The 20,207-nt window shown below is 48.7% G+C and overlaps 1 protein-coding gene and 1 pseudogene across 1 annotated transcript; one reads left to right on the forward strand and one right to left on the reverse strand.

The window, feature by feature from the left end:
- Positions 1-410: 410 nt before the first annotated feature.
- On the reverse strand, positions 411-12,861 carry LOC125516849 (annotated as a pseudogene).
- LOC125512365 (putative invertase inhibitor) lies at positions 12,857-13,929 on the forward strand. The gene has a single exon (XM_048677459.1). It carries the CDS (start codon positions 12,980-12,982, stop codon positions 13,541-13,543), a length of 564 nt encoding a protein of 187 aa, XP_048533416.1. The 5' UTR covers positions 12,857-12,979; the 3' UTR covers positions 13,544-13,929.
- The last annotated feature ends 6,278 nt before the right edge of the window (positions 13,930-20,207 follow it).

The following is a 20,207-nucleotide window of genomic DNA, read 5'->3' on the forward strand; positions in this document are numbered from 1 at the left end:
TTGAAAATGGTGATGACCAAAGTCTATATGAAGTACTGAAATTTCAATAAGTGTGCTTAGTAAAGGTTATGTTGACATACCTGGTTTCATTAGGGGTACATGAAATCAGCAGTCACCTGGACGTACTTCCCTTCATGACACCAGCCGGGCCTCCGCTGAATCCATACAGGTGCTGCCTTTGGCACGCTCCCGCGGGTAATCAGATCCACAACACCAACCATGACAAGTCAACGACAAGAATTATTCAGGAAACACATCAAAAGCAACAAAATCTAAAAAGATCTATCCTCATATTTTCCATCAAAGAAGAGACTGACGCAGTGCACTAACACCTTTTTAATTCAATTATGAACACCTATTTCCAATTTCAATTGGTCTCAGCTAGTGCTAAACGAATGTGCAGATAGAGATCACTCGCACTTATCAAAGACATCGCAGATCACATTCTGCCCCCCTAGAGCCTGGCCACCAGAAGGCACGACGCTGATCTTGAGCAGCTTCGATGTGACCGGCTCGGCCGAAGGCTGACCGTACAAGTTTGGGAACAGCTTGGCGATCTCATCTGTGGCAGATCGAGTCAAGGCCGTCAAATCCAAAATTCAAAGAAGCCCAGACCGCGATTCTGCTGGCCAAGGTCCGGGAGCGACGCATCCAAGACATAGGGAGTTCATTACTCACCGGGGCTTCCCGCGGCGGCGGTGGTGGTGGGCCCGTCGGCGAGTGTGAAATGGAAGCGGAGGACGGAGGGAAGGGGCAGCGTGTGCCGATGCGGCTCGTCTGCACCTCGCTGTACACGGCGACGGCTCGGGCAGCGACCTGCGGCGAAGGGCGCGGCGGCTCCCGTGGCCCGCGGTGAAGGGCGGCTCCGGCGGCGGCTCCGAGGCGGCGGCTCGGTGACCTGCGGCCCGCGCCCGGCTGCGGGAGGAACGGCGCGGGGGCATGAGGTCATGCGACGTGCGGGCGGGGCGAGAGGTTTGTGCGAACGGTTTCTTTTTTTTAGCGGCGGGGCAGCGTTAGTGATCGATGATCGATGGATTGTTGGCTTGATGCGTGTTTGCAGTGTTAAACACCGAAGGATTAAGGGTCATTGGATTTTGCTGATGGATGGATGAGATGATTTGGTTCTCCGCCCTCTCTTCCTTTTATAGGGGTAGTAGATAAATCCGAGGCATACCATTGATCATCTGAGGACCAAGCAATCACACGAGCATGACACCGAGATTTGTTAACGAGGTTCACCGATATGGCTACATCCTCGAAGCCTGACTATGGGCGCTCCTCCCCATGACACTGTTGGAAATATGCCCTAGAGGCAATAATAAAAGCATTATTATTATATTTCCTTGTTCATGATAATTGTCTTTATTCATGCTATAATTGTATTATCCGGAAATCGTAATACATGTGTGAATAACAGACACCAACATGTCCCTAGTAAGCCTCTAGTTGACTAGCTCGTTGATCAACAGATAGTCATGGTTTCCTGGCTATGGACATTGGATGTCATTGATAACGAGATCACATCATTAGGAGAATGATGTGATGGACAAGACCCAATCCTAAACATAGCACAAGATTGTATAGTTCGTCTGCTAGAGTTTTTCCAATGTCAAGTATCTTTTCCTTAGACCATGAGATCGTGTAACTCCCGGATACCGTAGGAGTGCTTTGGGTATACCAAACGTCACAACGTAAATGGGTGACTATAAAGGTAGACTACGGGTATCTCCGAAAGTGTCTGTTGGGTTGACACGGATCAAGACTGGGATTTGTCACTCCGTATGACGGAGAGGTATCACCGGGCCCACTCGGTAATGTATCATCATAATGAGCTCAAAGTGACCAAGTGTCTGGTCTCACGGGATCATGCATTACGGTACGAGTAAAGTGACTTGCCGGTAACGAGATTGAACGAGGTATTGGGATACCGACGATCGAATCTCGGGCAAGTAACATATCGATTGACAAAGGGAATTGCATACGGGGTTGATTGAATCCTCGACATCGTGGTTCATCCGATGAGATCATCGTGGAGCATGTGGGAGCCAACATGGGTATCCAGATCCCGCTGTTGGTTATTGACCGGAGAGTCGTCTCGGTCATGTCTGCTTGTCTCCCGAACCCGTAGGGTCTACACACTTAAGGTTCGGTGACGCTAGGGTTGTGAAGATATGTATATGCAGTAACCGAATGTTGTTCGGAGTCCCGGATGAGATCCCGGACGTCACGAGGAGTTCCGGAATGGTCCGGAGGTAAAGAATTATATATAGGAAGTGCTGTTTCGGCCATCGGGACAAGTTTCGGGGTCACCGGTATTGTACCGGGACCACCGGAAGGGTCCCGGGGGTCCACCGGGTGGGGCCACCTATCCCGGGGGGCCCCATGGGCTGAAGTGGGAGGGAACCCAGCCCAAAGTGGGCTGGGGCGCCACCCCCTAAGGGCCCATGCGGCTAGGGTTGAGGGGAAACCCTAGAGGGGGCGCCCCCTTGCTTGGGGGGCAAGCCCCCCACCCTTGGCCGCCGCCCCCCCTAGTAGATTCCATCTACTAGGGCCGGCGCCCCCCTAGCACCCCTATATATAGTGGGGGAGAGGAGGGACTTACACACCAGCCCCTGGCGCCTCCCTCTCTCCCCGTTACGTCTCTCTCTCGTAGTATAGGCGAAGCCCTGCTACTGTGACGCCCTGCATCCACCACCACGCCGTCGTGCTGCTGGATCTTCATCAACCTCTCCTTCCCCCTTGCTGGATCAAGAAGGAGGAGACGTCTCCCGTCCCGTACGTGTGTTGAACGCGGAGGTGCCGTCCGTTCGGCGCTTGGTCATCGGTGATTTGGATCACGTCGTGTTCGACTACATCATCACCGTTCTTTGAACGCTTCCGTGCGCGATCTACAAAGGTATGTAGATGCATCCGATGACTCGTTGCTAGATGAACTCCTAGATGGATCTTGGTGAAACGAGTAGGAAAATTTTTGTTTTCTGCAACGTTCCCCAACAGTCAGTGGCATCATGAGCTAGGTCTATGCGTAGTTCTTCTTGCGCGAGTAGAACACAATTTGTTGTGGGCGTAGATTTGTCAACTTTCTTGCAACTACTAGTCTTTTCTTGCTTCAGCGGCATTGTGGGATGAAGCGGCCCGGACCAACCTTACACGTACGCTTACGTGAGACCGGTTCCACCGACTAACATGCACTAGTTGCATAAGGTGGCTGGCGGGTGTCTGTCTCTCCCACTTTAGTTGGAGCGGATTCGATGAACAGGGTCCTTATGAAGGGTAAATAGAAGTTGACAAATCACGTTGTGACTTTAACGTAGGTAAGAAGACGTTCTTGCTAGAACCCTAATTCAGCCACTTAAAACTTGCAACAACAATTAGAGGACGTCTAACTTGTTTTGGCAGCAAGTGGTTTGTGATATGATATGGCCAAAGTTGTGATGAATGATGAATGATCTATATGTGATGTATGAGATGCTCATGCTATTGTAATAGGAATCACGACTTGCATGTCGATGAGTATGACAACCGGCAGGAGCCATAGGAGTTGTCTTTATTCTTTTATATGACCTGCGTGTCATTGAGAAACGCCATGTAAATTACTTTACTTTATTGCTAAACGCGTTAGCCATAGTAGTAGAAGTAATAGTTGGCGAGCAACTTCATGGAGACACGATGATGGAGATCATGGTGTCAAGCCGGTGACAAGATGATCATGGAGCCCCAAGATGGAGATCAAAGAAGCTATGTGATATTGGCCATATCATGTCACGTTTATTAATTGATTGCATGTGATGTTTATCATGTTTTGCATCTTGTTTACTTAGAATGACGGTAGTAAATAAGATGATCCCTCATAACAATTTCAAGAAGTGTTCTCCCCTAACTGTGCACCGTTGCTAAAGTTCGTCGTTTCGAAGCACGCCGTGATGATCGGGTGTGATAGATCCTTACGTTCACATACAACGGGTGTAAGACAGTTTTACACATGCAAAACACTTAGGGTTAACTTGACAAGCCTAGCATGTACAGACATGGCCTCGGAACACAGAAGACCGAAAGGTCGAGCATGAGTCGTATAGAAGATACGATCAACATGAAGATGTTCACCGACGTTGACTAGTCCGTCTCACGTGATGATCGGACACGGTCTAGTTAACTCGGATCATGTAATACTTAGATGACTAGAGGGATGTCTAATCTAAGTGGGAGTTCATAAATAATTTGATTAGATGAACTTAATTATCATGAACTTAGTCTAAAATCTTTGCAATATGTCTTGTAGATCAAATGGCCAACGTAGTCCTCAACTTCAACGCGTTCCTAGAGAAAACCAAGCTAAAAGACGATGGCAGCAACTATACGGACTGGGTCTGAAATCGGAGGATCATCCTCATAGCTGCCAAGAAAGATTATGTCCTACAAGCACCGCTAGGTGATCCACCCGTCCCACAGAACCAAGACGTTATGAACGCTTGGCAGACACGTGTTGACGACTACTCCCTCGTTCAGTGCGGCATGCTTTACAGCTTAGAGCTGGGGCTCCAAAAGCGTTTTGAGAGACATGGAGCATATGAGATGTTTGAAGAGCTGAAAATGGTTTTTCAAGCTCATGCCTGGATCGAGAGATATGAAGTCTCCGATAAGTTCTTCAGCTGTAAGATGGAGGAAAATAGTTCTGTCAGTGAGCACATACTCACTATGTCTGGGTTACATAACCGCTTGTCTTAGCTGGGAGTTAATCTCCCGGATGATGCGGTCATTGACAGAATCCTCCAGTCGCTTCCACCAAGCTACAAGAGCTTTGTGATGAACTTCAACATGCAGGGGATGCAAAAGACCATTCCTGAGTTGTTCTCAATGCTGAAATCAGCGGAGGTAGAAGTCAAGAAGGAACATCAAGTGTTGATGGTCAATAAAACCACTAAGTTCAAGAAAGGCAAGGGTAAAAAGAACTTCAAGAAGGACGGCAAGGAGGTTGCCGCGCCCGGCAAGCAAGCTGCCGGGAAGAAGCCAAAGAATGGACCCAAGCCTGAGACGGAGTGCTTTTATTGCAAAGGGAAGGGTCACTGGAAGCGGAACTGCCCCAAATACTTAGCGGACAAGAAGGCCGGCAACACCAAAGGTATATTTGATATACATGTAATTGATGTGTACCTTACCATAGTGACTCCTGGGTATTTGATACCGGTGCCGTTGCTCATATTTGTAACTCACAGCAGGAGCTGTGGAATAAACGGAGACTGGCGAAGGACGAGGTGACGATGCGCGTCGGGAATGGTTCCAAGGTCGATGTGATCGCCGTCGGCACGCTGCCTCTACATTTACCTACGGGATTAGTTTTAAACCTCAATAATTGTTATTTAGTGCCAGCTTTGAGCATGAACATTGTATCGGGATCTCGTTTAATTCGAGATGGCTACTCATTTAAATCTGAGAATAATGGTTGTTCCATTTATATGAGAGATATGTTTTATGGTCATGCTCCTATGGTAAATGGTTTATTCTTAATGAATCTCGAGCATATTGCTACACATATTCATAGTGTGAGTACCAAAAGATGTAAGGTTGATAATGATAGTCCCACATACTTGTGGCACTGCCGCCTTGGTCACATAGGTGTCAAACGCATGAAGAAGCTCCATGCAGATGGACTTTTAGAGTCTCTTGATTATGAATCATTTGACACGTGCGAACCATGCCTCATGGGTAAAATGACTAAGACTCCCTTCTCGGGAACAATGGAGCGAGCAACCAACTTATTGGAAATCATACATACTGATGTGTGCGGTCCAATGAGTGTTGAGGCTCGCGGTGGCTATCGTTATGTTCTCACCCTCACTGATGACTTGAGTAGATATGGGTATGTCTACTTAATGAAACACAAGTCTGAAACCTTTGAAAAGTTCAAGGAATTTCAGAGTGAGGTTGAAAATCAACGTGACAGGAAAATCAAGTTTCTACGATCAGATCGTGGAGGAGAATACTTGAGTCACGAGTTTGGCACACACTTAAGAAAATGTGGAATAGTTTCACAACTCACGCCGCCTGGAACACCTCAGCGTAACAGTGTGTCCGAACATCGTAATCGCACTCTATTAGATATGGTGCGATCTATGATGTCTCTTACCGATTTACCACTATCCTTTTGGGGCTATGCTTTAGAGACTGCCGCATTCACTTTAAATAGGGCTCCGTCGAAATCCGTTGAGACGACACCGTATGAATTATGGTTTGGGAAGAAACCTAAGCTGTCGTTTCTAAAAGTTTGGGGATGCGATGCTTATGTCAAGAAACTTCAACCTGAAAAGCTCGAACCCAAGTCGGAAAAATGCGTCTTCATAGGATACCCAAAAGAAACTATTGGGTACACCTTCTACCTCAGATCCGAAGGCAAGATCTTTGTTGCCAAGAATGGGTCCTTTCTAGAGAAAGAGTTTCTCTCGAAAGAAGTAAGTGGGAGGAAAGTGGAGCTTGATGAAGTATTACCTCTTGAACCGGAAAATGGCGCAACTCAAGAAAATGTTCCTGAGGTGCCTGCACCGACTAGAGAGGAAGTTAATGATAATGATCAAGATACTTCTGATCAAGCTCCCACTGAAATTCGAAGGTCCACTAGGACACGTTCCGCACCAGAGTGGTACGGCAACCCTGTCTTGGAAATAATGTTGTTAGACAATGGTGAACCTTCGAATTATGAAGAAGCGATGGCGGGCCCGGATTCCGACAAATGGCTAGAAGCCATGAAATCCGAGATAGGATCCATGTATGAAAATGAAGTATGGACTTTGACTGACTTGCCTGTTGAACGGCGAGCCATAGAAAATAAATGGATCTTTAAGAAGAAGACAGACGCGGATGGTAATGTGACCATCTATAAAGCTCGGCTTGTCGCTAAGGGTTATCGACAAGTTCAAGGGGTTGACTACGATGAGACTTTCTCACCGGTAGCGAAGCTGAAGTCCGTCCGAATCATGTTAGCAATTGCCGCATTCTATGATTATGAAATATGGCAAATGGACGTCAAAACGGCATTCCTTAATGGTTTCCTTAAGGAAGAATTGTATATGATGCAGCCGGAAGGTTTTGTCGATCCTAAGAATGCTGACAAGGTGTGCAAGCTCCAACGCTCGATTTATGGGCTGGTGCAAGCATCTCGGAGTTGGAACATTCGCTTTGATGAGATGATCAAAGCGTTTGGGTTTACGCAGACTTATGGAGAAGCCTGCGTTTACAAGAAAGTGAGTGGGAGCTCTGTAGCATTTCTCATATTATATGTAGATGACATACTTTTGATGGGAAATGATATAGAACTCTTGGACAGCATCAAGGCCTACTTGAATAAAAGTTTTTCAATGAAGGACCTTGGAGAAGCTGCTTATATATTAGGCATCAAGATCTATAGGGATAGATCGAGACGCCTCATAGGTCTTTCACAAAGCACATACCTTGATAAGATATTGAAGAAGTTCAATATGGATCAATCTAAGAAGGGGTTCTTGCCTGTGTTACAAGGTATGAAATTGAGCTCAGCTCAATGTCCGACCACGGCAGAAAATATAGAAGAGATGAGCGTCATCCCCTATGCATCAGCCATAGGTTCTATTATGTATGCCATGCTGTGTACCAGACCTGATGTAAACCTTGCCGTAAGTTTGGTAGGAAGGTACCAAAGTAATCCCGGCAAGGAACACTGGACAGCGGTCAAGAATATCCTGAAGTACCTGAAAAGGACTAAGGAAATGTTTCTCGTTTATGGAGGTGACGAAGAGCTCATCGTAAAGGGTTACGTCGACGCTAGTTTCGACACAGATCTGGATGACTCTAAGTCACAGACCGGATACGTGTATATTTTGAATGGTGGGGCAGTAAGCTGGTGCAGTTGCAAGCAAAGCGTTGTGGCGGGATCTACATGTGAAGCGGAGTACATGGCAGCCTCGGAGGCAGCACATGAAGCAATATGGGTGAAGGAGTTCATCACCGACCTAGGAGTCATACCCAATGCGTCGGGGCCGATCAAGCTCTTCTGTGACAACACTGGAGCTATTGCTCTTGCCAAGGAGCCCAGGTTTCACAAGAAGACAAGGCACATCAAGCGTCGCTTCAACTCCATTCGTGAAAATGTTCAAGATGGAGACATAGAGATTTGTAAAGTACATACGGACCTGAATGTAGCAGATCCGTTGACTAAACCTCTCCCTAGAGCAAAACATGATCAACACCAGAATTCCATGCGTGTTCGATTCATCACAATGTAACTAGATTATTGACTCTAGTGCAAGTGGGAGACTGTTGGAAATATGCCCTAGAGGCAATAATAAAAACATTATTATTATATTTCCTTGTTCATGATAATTGTCTTTATTCATGCTATAATTGTATTATCCGGAAATCGTAATACATGTGTGAATAACAGACACCAACATGTCCCTAGTAAGCCTCTAGTTGACTAGCTCGTTGATCAACAGATAGTCATGGTTTCCTGGCTATGGACATTGGATGTCATTGATAACGAGATCACATCATTAGGAGAATGATGTGATGGACAAGACCCAATCCTAAACATAGCACAAGATCGTATAGTTCGTCTGCTAGAGTTTTTCCAATGTCAAGTATCTTTTCCTTAGACCATGAGATCGTGTAACTCCCGGATACCGTAGGAGTGGCTTTGGGTATACCAAACGTCACAACGTAATTATTATTATATTTCCTTGTTCATGATAATTGTCTTTATTCATGCTATAATTGTATTATCCGGAAATCGTAATACATGTGTGAATAACAGACACCAACATGTCCCTAGTAAGCCTCTAGTTGACTAGCTCGTTGATCAACAGATAGTCATGGTTTCCTGGCTATGGACATTGGATGTCATTGATAACGAGATCACATCATTAGGAGAATGATGTGATGGACAAGACCCAATCCTAAACATAGCACAAGATTGTATAGTTCGTCTGCTAGAGTTTTTCCAATGTCAAGTATCTTTTCCTTAGACCATGAGATCGTGTAACTCCCGGATACCGTAGGAGTGCTTTGGGTATACCAAACGTCACAACGTAAATGGGTGACTATAAAGGTAGACTACGGGTATCTCCGAAAGTGTCTGTTGGGTTGACACGGATCAAGACTGGGATTTGTCACTCCGTATGACGGAGAGGTATCACCGGGCCCACTCGGTAATGCATCATCATAATGAGCTCAAAGTGACCAAGTGTCTGGTCACGGGATCATGCATTACGGTACGAGTAAAGTGACTTGCCGGTAACGAGATTGAACGAGGTATTGGGATACCGACGATCGAATCTCGGGCAAGTAACATATCGATTGACAAAGGGAATTGCATATGGGGTTGATTGAATCCTCGACATCGTGGTTCATCCGATGAGATCATCGTGGAGCATGTGGGAGCCAACATGGGTATCCAGATCCCGCTGTTGGTTATTGACCGGAGAGTCGTCTCGGTCATGTCCGCTTGTCTCCCGAACCCGTAGGGTCTACACACTTAAGGTTCGGTGACGCTAGGGTTGTGAAGATATGTATATGCAGTAACCCGAATGTTGTTCGGAGTCCCGGATGAGATCCCGGACGTCACGAGGAGTTCCGGAATGGTCTGGAGGTAAAGAATTATATATAAAAAGTGCTATTTCGGCCATCGGGACAAGTTTCGGGGTCACCGGTATTGTACCGGGACCACCGGAAGGGTCCCGGGGGTCCACCGGGTGGGGCCACCTATCCCGAGGGGCCCCATGGGCTGAAGTGGGAGGGGACCCAACCCAAAGTGGGCTGGGGCGCCACCCCCCCAAGGGCCCATGCGCCTAGGGTTGGGGGGGAACCCTAAAGGGGGCGCCCCCTTGCTTGGGGGGCAAGCCCCCCACCCTTGGCCGCCGCCCCCCTAGTAGATTCGTCTACCTAGGGCCGGCGCCCCCCCTGCACCCCTATATATAGTGGGGGATAGGACGGGACTTGACACACCAGCCCCTGGCGCCTCCCTCTCTCCCCGTTACGTCTCTCTCTCGTAGTATAGGCGAAGCCCTGCTACTGTGACGCCCTGCATCCACCACCACGCCGTCGTGCTGCTGGATCTTCATCAACCTCTCCTTCCCCCTTGCTGGATCAAGAAGGAGGAGACGTCTCCCGTCCCGTACGTGTGTTGAACGCGGAGGTGCCGTCCGTTCGGCGCTTGGTCATCGGTGATTTGGATCACGTCGTGTTCGACTACATCATCACCGTTCTTTGAACGCTTCCGTACGCGATCTACAAAGGTATGTAGATGCATCCGATGACTCGTTGCTAGATGAACTCCTAGATGGATCTTGGTGAAACGAGTAGGAAAATTTTTGTTTTCTGCAACGTTCCCCAACAGACACCGCTACAATACCGCACCCGCTCGCCCTGGACACCGGCACATGCCATCGACTTCCCTTGCGTTCCGGTGCTATTATGTTGGCATATGTTACATCGTGTGTCTACCCCCATTATATATGAGAGACTTAGGATACAAGTGTCCTATTAGGACACAACTCCACATCCTATGTAAACACAATACAACTCCTAGTCCAACTGTAACTTACCTTGTACACTATATTCGACACAACTCTAACAAACTCCACCTTGGCGAATATACTCCACCACCCTGAATTTGTCCATGCGTCAAACTTCCATGTACATTGGACTTGAGCTTATCCCATGAGAACCGCTGCTACTCCAAAGACTCCATGTGACTTCACCTGCAACTTGTAGTCCCTTCTTTTCTTGACCACAGTCAACACTCGAGCAAAATCAAGTTTCACATTACTCTAGTTTGCACTCCCAACTTCCAGAGCATCAGTCCAACGCCATCACACACTGATCACTGACATGCGTGAAAGTGAACAACTCATATATTGGGTGTCAGACATGAGAGTTACCTGAACTCAACATCACCTCTCCTTTCTTGACCACCTGTCTGAAACTTGAAAGAATTTCACCATTGCTTATAGTCCTCCCGAGTCAAATTCGCAGTTGTCTCACCACATGTATGGCCACCAGAGCCCTGGCCCGTCTCCATGTCCGTGCGTACCGCACGCCTCGCCGCTATTACCGCGTCGAGCCTCTGCTGTCTCGGTCGGGTCTCAAGGGTCGCGAACCCACACCACTCAACCCCCACTGCAGAGTACCACCGATCATCACCGACCGATGACGAGTTTCACGCTTCCATCAGACCACTGGGCTCCAGTCCGAACTGCATGTCACTCGCTTTTCCCGCTGAATAGGCTTCGATTCCCTGGATCCTTACACCGTAGCCCCTCAATCCAGCTCCACATTCAACATGACTCCATGGTAGATTACCAGTCCACCCATGCGCCTCATCGACTTCAAGCTCCGTGTATACACCACCTTGAATCAATCCCGCGCCATAGTCTTGTCGAAGCCGCACAAGCCTCGGGCATGTGCATCACGTGTTTCCACGCCCCAGAAGTCGGTCACCATCAGCATCACGCTCCTACGTCGTCGTCGCCGATCCCACCACCGTCTTCTGTTCCAACCGGCTCACGTCGATCCGTCAGACTGTCCAGTCCGACCCAGCCGAACATATCCGACCGTAATCATGCTCCACCCTGCATCACAACTGCGTGCACGTCTATGCATGTCTTGGACGCCCTGTGTTTGCATGATCCTGCTCAACATGCTGCGGACTCCTCAAATCCTCAAGTGTGACTGCCATCCATACACAAACTGTGTACCAAACAAAAGGAGACCAAAAATAAAGTCCCATATAGCCTTCCTGTATGCACGTACCAGAGGAGACCAATGACACTAGTCAAACTCCACTCCACATACAAACACACGTAGCATCTGGACTTATCTTTCTTTCCTTTCTAAGTAGCAATCACGGTATGATTCTTGAGCCTTGTGCCAACTCCTTTTGTCAAAACAAATCTCCAGTACGTGCACGTCCAGCTCGCAACTTCCTGGCCAGTAGTACATCCTATCTGTACGCGCAAGCCGTGCGCTAGCACCTCGCCTTGATGTCCACTGCCTGACCCATGAAACAACCATGAAATTGGTGCATCGATGCCTCCGGCTACTCGCTGCCTCACGGTCGATCTTACCGCTACGCAGAACCACGTGCACATTGCTGGGCCTCACGATCGCTGCGCCAACACGCACCGAACCTGACCGCTTCCAGGCGCCGCACGCATCGATCTGCATGCCACTTGCGTGATGTCGCGGCGTTCCATCGATCTCGTCGAGACTTCCGCTGCACGCCGCGGACTTCCGCTGTACGCTGCACGCTGCTCGCCTTGGTCTATCCAGCCGCAAACCGATAGCTTCCACGAGAGAAATTTCTCAAACCGAATTCTCACGACCGCCGTCTTTGCACTGGATCTGACACGATCCATCCTCTAGATCAATCCGACGACCTCTTCGAACCTTGCTTTGATACCACTTGTTAGAATAAATCTGAGGTATACTATTGATCATCCGAGAACCAAGCAATCAAAACAAGCATGACACCGACATTTGTTAACGAGGTTCACCGATATGGCTACATTCCGGGGCCTGACTATAGGCGCTCCTTCCCATGACACCGCTACAATACCGCACCCGGTCGCCCTGGACACCGGCACATGCCGCCGGCTTCCCCTACGTTCCGGTGCTATTATGTTGGCATAGGTTACATCGTGTGTCTACCCCTGTTATATATGAGAGGCCTAGGATACAAGTGTTCTATTAGGACACAACTCCACATCCTATATAAACACAATACAACTCCTAGTCCAGCTGTAACCTATCTTGTACACTATATTCGACACAACTAAAACAAACCCGAGCATTTTTCTTTCGTGTTTTGATCGAGCATTCCACAATCTCGGACGCCATATCCCCATTCCCCACTAGTACATACTCCCTACCTCTCCACAGTCAGCCTGTCTTTCCCATTCACCACCAGACCTGAAACGTACACAACGCAGGCGAAAACCGTCGATCCAAGCCAACCATGAGGCCGCTCACCTATGTCTTCTTCCTCCTGCTCATCTCGTCAACCAGCGAGTCCTCCGCTACTACATTAGAAGACACATGCAAATCCTTCGCCGCAGGCCACCCGTCCATCGGCTACAACTACTGCGTCAAGACCTTCCACGCCGACAGCGCGAGCGCCACCGCCGACGCGCGCGGCCTCGCCGCCATCGCGGCAAAGATCGCGGGGGCGACAGCCAACGGCACGGCCAGACGCATCGCCGCATTGTGCGCCTCGGAGGAGGACGCCGGGAGGCGGGAGCGCCTCGGCGTGTGCGCGGAGGTGTACTCGGACGCCGTGGACCAGCTCGGCGAGGCCGCGAAAGACATCGCCCGGGGCGAGGACAAGTCCACCCGGGACGCGCTCACGCAGCTCAGCGCGGCGCTGGACGCGCCCGGGACCTGCGAGGACGCGTTCGGCGAGGCCGACGACGCGTCGCCGCTGGCCGCGGAGGACGCCGAGTTCAGGAAGCTGGCGACTATCGCCCTCGGCGTCACGGCGTTGCTGTCACCGCCGCCGTCGGCGCCGGGGATCAGTGACTGATAGTGCGTCCGTGTTGAGCATGCTTAGCATGGACAGGCAGGATCAAATAAGGTTTTCCGATGATTTCCATTGCAAGTGTGTGGTTTTTAATCTTTCCATGCTTTCGTTTCGTTTGGACGTGTTTGATTGCGTGGTGAGTGCGTTGCATGCCTCGCATGCAGTGGTTTGATCGATGGTGGTGTGGTGGGCGAGTGGCCAGCTTGGAATCTGCTCCCGCTTTTTTTGATCTTTGAACGTGGGGTGTTGGTTGTGCATGTGTGTCGTGGAACGTTGAGTGGAAGGAAGGCATGCTGCCTGCTGTAGCGCACCTTTGCCTTCCGATCTCGGCATATCTTTTTTCCCTCCATGGTTCATGGACATATATATATGGTTTTCAATGTTCGTTATTTGAGCTGATCAGTGCGAGTCTGTTAGCTGCAAGAGGGCTATGGATATTCATATGGACTAAGAAAACAGAGTGCGGATGATCCTACGCAGTGCCGGGCCCAAAAGGTCAAATTCTGCTTAAACTTAAATAATCTTTAACTTTTTAGCTTAACAACTAATCCCATTTCATATAATTTCTCTAGGGTAGGGGGTGGCACAGCCCCCCTTGGCCCTAGTGAAGCTCCGCCACTGATCCTATGCACACATGACAACATTGGCGGAGGACCCCCGGTGGGCAAGGTGTGGCAGTCGCCACACCTTGATTTGGTCCAAATTTTTTATATATACACTTCGTTCGCTAATCGCTAGGATTCTGGGAATTACTAATCGCTAAGTATATATATAGAGAGGCCGTTCATTTTATTGGGCCAGGCCGCCTTAGCCAGCCCAGTATTTGGGCCTTCTAGGGACGCATCATGCACGAACGCATCGAGATCGAGTCATTCATGTCAGGAGTAGGTGGAGTGGTGGAGCGATTCGAGCCAGGCAAACAGCGACCGAACGACGCAGCCGGCTGTGGCGTCGAGCATTCGTCGTTGGGCAAGCGTGAGGCGTGGCTGGGCGCTGATGAGACAGGGACGCGGGCACGCGGTGAGCGGCGGCTGCGGCTGGGTCTAGCAGACAACGCAACAGCACAACACGATGGCAGCCAGCTGCCCAGCTTCATGTCCTTCTCGTCTCGGTCGGCAGAAGATGGAGAGCAAGGGGAACGAGCCAATGGGGATATTTTTCTGAATTTTGTAGCATTTTTTGATACCTTGTAATATGCAGCAATCAGTAGTTCTAATTGCAATGATTTATCTCTTCTATTGCAAATGGAAATCATTTTTGGTGCTATATGAGCTATAATTATTCAGATTAGATGCACGTGTATTTTCTTAATTTTAAATCATTTTTGGATAGCATTTTTTGACATCTTGGAAGCAATGCAATATAGTGATACTTTAATGTTGTGAAATTGTGAATTGCAGGAGGGTAGGGCACCGCCATTGCCTGGGTCTTCTAGACACGATTGAAAGCTTCATTATCGGTATGTTTTAGATTGTTTTTCTATTGAAATATATCTACATTTTCATTGTATTTGGTATTTTGTTTGTGGTGTGCAATGTTAATGTGCATTTACTCTTTTGGTTTGTATCAAAAATACTCTTTGCTTAAGACTTTGCCACATCTTAAATATTTTTCGTCCTCCGCCTCTACATGACATGACAAGACTCTGCACTCGCAACGTGTTCTAGCAGTCGGCGAAAGCTTTACCTCTCTATTTAAAAATAGAATTAACTAATTCATAAGGAAAATCGACCAAAAACCATGCAAGCTCGATCAATATACAAAAAATCAGGCAAAAACATGTACAAAATGACCACACTGCCTAGCTAAACTAGTCATGGAGCGCCGCCAAACATGAGGAATCATGCCCCACCCGAGGAGCCATCGCTCCAAGAACGAGACATCCAATAAGGAGACGGCGTCGAAAACGCTGTCATGTTTTGATCCAAAAGGCATGGTCTGGGTTTTCACTCGAAGTGACACCCCAAGGGTTAGGGAGGTGTCGGGTCTCCAAAACATCGCCGCCAAGGAGGAAACCGACGCACACGAGCATCACCATTACCTGCAACAACTAGTCGGGGAAGGCTTTGTAACACCCACGATGCGGTTATATCTCCCACGTGTCGGAGCACGACTTAGAGGCATAACCGCATTGTAGGCATGTCGCAAGAGGGGTAATCTTTACACATCTCATGTACTGAATAAGAAAGAGATACAGAGTTGGCTTACAATCGCCACTTCACACAATACATAAATATAGCATTACATCATCCATATACAATCAAGGTCCGACTACGGAACCAAAATAAAGACAACCTCAAAAGCATAGGTCCTCGATCGCCCCAACTGGGCTCCTCTACTGATCAACAGGAAACAGAACAACACAACGAACAAGATCTTCATCGAGCTCCCACTTGAGCTGGGTTGCGTCATCTGCACTGGTATCATCGGCACCTGCAATTGTTTGGAAGTAATTGTGAGTCACGAGGACTCAGCAATCTCACACCCTCGCGATCAAGACTATATAAGCTTATGGGTAGGAAAGGGTAGTGAGGTGGAGCTGCAACAAGCACTAGCATATATGGTGACTAACATACGCAAATGAGAGCGAGAAGAGGAGCAAAGCACGGTCGAGAAACTAAAATGATCAAGAAGTGATCTTGAAACTACTTACGTTCAAGCATAACACAAGAACCGTGTTCACTTTTCGGACTCCGCCGAGAAGAGACCATCACGGCTACACACGCGGTTGATGCATTTTAATTAAGTTAAGTGTCAAGTTCTCTACAACCGGACATTAAAAAATTCCCATCTGCCCATAACCGCGAGCACGGCTTTCGAAAGTTCAAAACCCTGCAGGGGTGTCCCAACTTAGCCCATCACAAGCTTTCACGGTCAATGAAGGATATTCCTTCTCCCAGGAAGACCCGATCAGACTCGGAATCCCGGTTACAAGATATTTCGACAACGGTAAAACAAGACCAGCAAAGCTGCCCGAATGTGCCAACAAATCCTGATAGGAGCTGCACAAATCTCGTTCTCAGGGCACACTGGATGAGCAATCCGTACAACTAAAACCAACCCTCAAGTTTCCCTGAGGTTGCGTTGCAAGGGGCTCTAGTTTGGACCAACACTCAGAGGAGCACTGGCCCGAGGGGGTTAAAATAAAGATGACCCTCGGGCTCAGAAAACCCGAGGGAAAAAGGCTTAGGTGGCAAATGGTAAAACCAAGGTTGGGCCTTGCTGGAGGAGTTTTATTCAAGGCGAACTGTCAAGGGGTTCCCATTATAAGCCAACCGCGTAAGGAACGCAAAATTAAGGAACATAACACCGGTATGACGGAAACTAGGGCGGCAAGAGTGGAACAAAACACCAGGCATAAGGCCGAGCCTTCCACCCTTTACCAAGTATATAGATGCATTAATTAAATAAGAGATATTGTTATATTCCAACATATCCAATGTTCCAACATGGAACAAACTTCACCTGCAACTAGCAACGCTATAAGAGGGGCTGAGCAAAGCGGTAACATAGCCAAACAACGGTTTGCTAGGACAAGGTGGGTTAGAGGCTTCACATGGCAATATGGGAGGCATGATAAAGCAAGTGGTAGGTATCGCAACATAGCAATAGAGCGAGAAACTAGCAAGCAAAGATAGAAGTGATTTCGAGGATATGGTCATCTTGCCTGAGATCCCGCAAGGAAGAAGAACAAGTCCATGAAGAAGACAAACGGACGAAGTCGAACGAATCCTCACAAACGCGACGTTATCGGAACTAACCCGAAGAAGCAACACCGGAAAGAAGCAAACAACATAATAAACAACCACCGCATAAACATGGCATGATGCACAACCAAGTATGATGCATGTCCGGATTAATGAAGCATGGCATGGAAAAACGCACAAACAATCCTACAAATTAAGTGGAGCTCAATATGCAACGAGTTGCATATTGACGGAACACCACATCAATTATTTAGTTCACTCTCGTTTAGGTACCCAACAATTTTAAATGTTGTCAAACATGGCAAGAGGTGAAACATGAGCAAAATACACAGTTAGGCATTTTAAATGAGGCCGGAAACATCAAACAACAAATCCGGTAAACCCTCATGTGCATTAGTAATTTAATGCAACAACAATTTTTAAACATTTTTAATGTTATTATCATGATGCGGATGGCATGTTCAAGTTTTATGCAGTATTTATGAAAATGTCGACATGATAAGATATGAGGCATTTGTCATCATGGCGGAAACGAAAGGGGTGCCACGGCAACGAATCCGAACATGGTGCCACGACGACATATCGGTGATCCGGTAGCTCAAAGGGATACCGGTGCAAAAGGAAGTGGGTGTGAGTGTGTCATGCAAGATGATGGGGTGATCCCAGTTGCCGGGTTCCCACGGGTGGACGGCATGGCAACGAGGAGGAACATGCAAGATGGCAATTTCAGACACGGTGCAAACACGAGGTTCATCTCATTCAACACACATGCATTCGGTCCACGGACAGTCGTCTCGGGGTTATACCTTCAAAGTGCGCGGTTCGGGTTCGAAGGGACGTAGACGGAAGTAGGCGTTCTCGCCACGTTCGTAGTGGTAGTAGTTGTACTCATGCCGTGGTGGAAATAGTGGTTCACGTCGATGGTAGTGGTACATAGCAATCGTGGACGAACTTGGAGGGTCATCAGTAGTCGTTCATGAGGGTCTTGACGAATCCACGTAGTCGTACACGTTCAAGAAGAAATTTATGCAGCGTCGAGGCACTTGGCAATTTCGTGTAGTCGGTCTTGCCGGTCTTGGTCTCGACAATGTAGTTGTACAAGCACGCCATCGGACTTGTCGAACCCAAACTCTTCGAGGGCCGTCGTGGTACTTGGCGCTTGCCGGGTGGTGTTTGCCGAAACCAGGGGAACTTGACGAAATCTTCAACAATGGAACTTGGCGATACTCCTTGTTCGGTAGTCGTACATGGTTCGGAGTGGTACTTGCGTCTTCGGTCAGTAGTCGTTCGAGCATCCGTGGTCTTGCCAGAGGGGTACTTGGCGCTTGCGGTCCAACTCCGAGGTCATAGCCGTGTAGTCGAACTCCGTCATGGTCGTCGGTGTCTTGGCGGGTTGCAGAACAACAACGGAATGGAGGGAGACGAAGCCGCAGCCGGTGGTCAACGCCCATGGCAGTTCAGGGCGTGGTGCGGGGCTGCAGGCAGACGCTGCTGACGATCTGGGGACACCGGGACCGAAAGCAAAGGAGCAGGGGAGGAGATGGGAAGCAGCGGCTGCAGCTGGAGCTTGGGCCATGGCTGCACGACAGGAGAGGAGGAGGGCGCGACGAAGGGATGGCACGACCCGGTTGGCCGAGGAGTTCGACGGCGGCCATGCTTCAGCGGCCTCGGTCACCGGCAGCGGAGGTGCAAGGTGAGTTGCGGCCTCCTGGTGGTCACGGACGGCGGCGATGCTGGAGACAGAAGGAACGGCGCGAAGGACGGGCGGCTTGGGCGGCAGGATGTGCAAAAGGGAGCAGGGAGCAGAGGCCGACGGGCAGTGGGGATGGCCAACAGCGATGGACCCCAAGGAGCGGCGGTGCTGCAATCCTCCATGGCCTCGACATGGTTCCTGTTCGTCTGGTCGCTGGTCGTCGGCGCGTGGAGGAGCAAGGGCGAGGCAGAGGGGGAGAGGGAAAGAGGTGGCGGCGCTGTGGCCCTGGTAGGACGACGACCGTGGGCACAGGACCTCGCTCCTCTCCCTGGTGAAGCAAGGAAGGAGGGGATCGAGGGAGAGGGGTGCTGTGACCGAGAGAAGGTGGGGATCAAGCGTGGCTCTCTGGCGGCGCGAGGGAACGAGGAGGACGGGCGCAGGGGATCGAGCTAGCTAGGGTTACCTGCTACCTCTTGAGCATTGCGTTGGTTTTCCCCGAAGAGGAAGGGATGATGCAGCAAAGTAGCATAAGTATTTCCCTCAGTTTTTGAGAACCAAGGTATCAATCCAGTAGGAGGCTACGCGCAAGTCCCTCGTACCTGCACAAAAAAAAATCCTCGCAACCAACGCAAATAGGGGTTGTTAATCCCTATAAAGCCACTTACGAGAGTGAGATCTGATAGATATGATAAAGATAATATTTTTGGTATTTTTGTGATAAAGATGCAAAATAAAATAAAGGCAAAGGAAATAGCAAAGGAAATAACTAAGTAGTAGGAGATCAATATGATAAAGATAGACCCGGGGGCCATAGGTTTCACTAGTGGCTTCTCTCGAGAGCATAAGTATTCTACGATGGGTGAACAAATTACTGTTGAGCAATTGACAAAATTGAGCATAGTTATGAGAATATCTAGGTATGATCATGTATATAGGCATCACGTCCGAGAAAAGTAGACCGACTCCTGCCTGCATCTACTATTACTCCACTCATCGACCGCTATCCAGCATGCATCTAGAGTATTAAGTTAAAAACAGAGTAACGCCTTAAGCAAGATGACATGATGTAGAGGGATAGACTCATGCAATATGAAGAAAACCCCATCTTGTTATCCTCGATGGCAACAATACAATACGTGCCTTGCTGCCCTTACTGTCACCCGGAAAGGACACCGCAAGATTGAACCCAAAGCTAAGCACTTCTCCCATTGCAAGAAAGATCAATCTAGTAGGCCAAACCAAACTGATAATTCGAAGAGACTTGCAA

The sequence above is a fragment of the Triticum urartu genome, chromosome 6 (assembly GCF_003073215.2).
Source record: "Triticum urartu cultivar G1812 chromosome 6, Tu2.1, whole genome shotgun sequence".
NCBI classification, from domain to species: domain Eukaryota; kingdom Viridiplantae; phylum Streptophyta; class Magnoliopsida; order Poales; family Poaceae; genus Triticum; species Triticum urartu.